The sequence below is a fragment of the Notothenia coriiceps genome, unplaced genomic scaffold (genome assembly GCF_000735185.1).
Source record: "Notothenia coriiceps isolate Sejong01 unplaced genomic scaffold, NC01 NC01_scaffold00021125, whole genome shotgun sequence".
NCBI classification, from domain to species: Eukaryota; Metazoa; Chordata; class Actinopteri; order Perciformes; family Nototheniidae; genus Notothenia; species Notothenia coriiceps.
Window position 1 is genome coordinate 1,769 of NW_011353826.1, and position 2,923 is coordinate 4,691.

Here is a 2,923-nt window from a genome sequence, read left to right on the forward strand (position 1 = left end):
GAAAACACTTTTATAGCCGAGTCCATAATTACAGAGAACGTCTGCAAAATCTGAGGGAAGCTTTATGTTATGAGAAATACATTCTACAGATGTGACACAAACACTTTGAGTCTGACATTTCTAAGCATCCATTGCATTTTAGAATCTTTTAGTTTTTGCATTATGGTGGCCGTCATTTTACCATAGTTACCTGTTTCATTCTCACTGTGAATGTATGCTACATAAGGAATGCAATAGACAATAATTGCATCAAAAATCACTCTATAAAGTGCTTTGGGTATCCTGACATTGTTCCAAATACAGTTGACAGCATCAGTCCGTTTGGCAAAGTCGGGTGATTCTAAATTAGAGATAAACTGGAACTGTTTTCCAATAAACCCTCAGTGCACAAAGGGCTGGATTGGTGGGTCCAAAATATGGCAACCAAACAAGCTGTTGGCCTACCTTTCCACAAACCGCTGCTTTTAACAATAAGGACGAACATTAACAATGTAGTCATTTTCATACAAACCATGGCCTTTCCCCAACCCTAGCCAAACCTTAACCTTAATGTGTCAGATCACATAACTTGAGCTCAGAAAATGCTTCTATGTTTCCCTCTGGGTTACCCTTACAAACTTGGTATATAAAAATTAATGTTTTTGATTTACATTGGTATAGAAGATCATTGGTAATCTGTCAGACTACTGTTTTTATTACTTACTCAAATAAGGACTTAGATCCAGCAAACAACTTATAATTTGACCTTGTTTAAATAAGTTAACTTGGGTAATAAGTGCATAATTGCCTGGTTAAGTTTTCCAAACCTAACAAGGCAGCTTTGATAACTATACTTAAAGTGTTTTTGTAATAATTCACGACTCTAACCTTGTTCTTAAAACTGCAAACGTAATCCAGGAGAAAATAGAATTCCTTCGGATAGCAATTGTGGACGCAGATTTACAATAACGTAACTTTGAACATGAGTTAGATATAACTCTGGATATAATAAGAATTTAACTTAAAGTAATATTATGAATATGAAAAATCCTTCATTCAGGTCAGAGAATATTGGGTACAACTATCTCACTCCTTGTCTTAATAAATATATGTATTTTTTTGTTTTCAGGTCATCTTCTGTTCGTAACTCTCTGCACTCCAAGGCCAATTCTGGAGGTAAATCTCCCAGAATGCAACTGTCTCCCAGCAGAGGAGGAGCTCTCTGGTCTTTGCAGCCGGAGACGGTGGAGACTGTCTTCCAGTCGCTGCGCAGAGGACTCAAGTATGTTTACTACTACTAATACTACTACTACTACTACTACTACTACTACTACTACTACTAGTACTACTACTACTACCAGTACTATTACTATTACTACTGCTACTACTACTACTACTACTACTAAAGGGGTTGGGTTACATTATGTATACAAAATGTATTTTAATGCTGCTTATATACTACAAATAGGATTCTGTGGAGGGATAAGTACTCAATGTACACAATGGGTACCAATACAGAAGCAAAGGTGCTTATTATAAAGAGAAATGGCACCTGGTGGTGTTATGGCTGTTATTGCATTATTAGATTGTAGTGATGCATTAACATTACTGTTGCATCAGGTGGAGCTAGTTTGAACTACTTTATATATAGTTAGAAGGTTGAGTTTCCAGTCAAGGGGTCAGGCTCATGTGTTACGGTAGGGGTGGTAAGATGAGTATGGGAGAGAAAAGATACAGTACATTCATTAAAATATATTGTTTCTACTATATAAAAGTGTTACTATTACAATGAAACCATGTGAGAAGTTAAAGGGGAAATGTCTCTTTCTGGTGTGTGCAGGGAGTACCTGGAGGGTCACAAGGCAGAGATGGACTTCCTGTCTTCTCAGCAGAGAGAGACCAAGAGGAACTCCAGACTTGTGAGGACAGAGACAAAGAAACTGAACATGGAGGGGGGGTTCAACTGGTTTTTCAGCTGGTTATGATAATAATGATGTGTTTTCTGTTTACAGGCTTTTCTGTATGATCTGGAGAAGGTAATCTTTGCACCAGATCCGGACACTTTTTCCTACAATCCAACCTGCTCTCATGTAGGACAATATAATAGGAAATACACCAGTTTACACACACTGAAAAAAAACTAACCATATTTTTCCCTTCAAAGGAGATCAGAGCTTTGGAGAGATACATACGGAGATTAGAATTTCAACTCAGCAAGGTAAAAAAGTGGATTTTATTTTTTTGCATATGGTAACAGGATTTAGAAAATTGCACAAAATAAGATCTTCAGGCAAACACACATTTATGATACTTAAATGTTTTGTTTAGCAAGATAATTTTCACATATTAACACCACTTTGTGATTTTTAAAGCATGAATACAATTTCCTGAAGGCTCTAAACAAACTACATCACAGTCGCGTGACGTCCCCACCGCTGAGCTAAAGGTGGCTAATGTTCTACGTGATGACATTTAGTAGTCTCATTAAGCCACCGAGCGACCCCCATTTGTGTTGTAGGTGTTGTATGTGATACAACACATACAACAGATGTGCAGCAGCAAGTTTTGTGGAAAAAAATGGAAACTGAATGTATTTTCTTAATTGAATGTGTATCTGAACAGAGTGTTTGTGTGTGTCTGCAGGTGGAGGAACTGTATGAGACGTATTGTATCCAGTGGAGGCTGTGTCAGGGAGCGGTGAACATGAAGAGAGCCTTCTCCCTGTCTCCCTCCACCAGAGCCTCCAGAGACAGCCTGCTGGAGCTCAGCCGCAACCACACACTCAGCCTGCAGGTGAGTGCGTGCAAAGTGTGTGTGCAAAGTGTGTGTGTGTGTGTGTGTGTGTGTGTGTGTGTGTGTGTGTGTGTGTGTGTGTGTGTGTGTGTGTGTGTGTGTGTGTGTGTGTGTGTGTGTGTGTGTGTGAGCAAGCAGGTGGTGCCCATTA

The 2,923-nt window shown here is 38.9% G+C and overlaps 1 protein-coding gene across 1 annotated transcript; it reads left to right on the forward strand.

Annotated features, from left to right (window-relative positions):
- Positions 1–1,108: 1,108 nt before the first annotated feature.
- On the forward strand, positions 1,109–2,772 carry LOC104953120 (protein FAM65C-like; the record flags this gene model as incomplete). Its single annotated transcript, XM_010780049.1, has 5 exons — positions 1,109–1,261; positions 1,820–1,898; positions 1,992–2,015; positions 2,144–2,197; positions 2,623–2,772. Coding segments are annotated over 5 exons (460 nt in total), but the record flags the coding sequence as incomplete, so codon positions are not given.
- Positions 2,773–2,923: the final 151 nt, after the last annotated feature.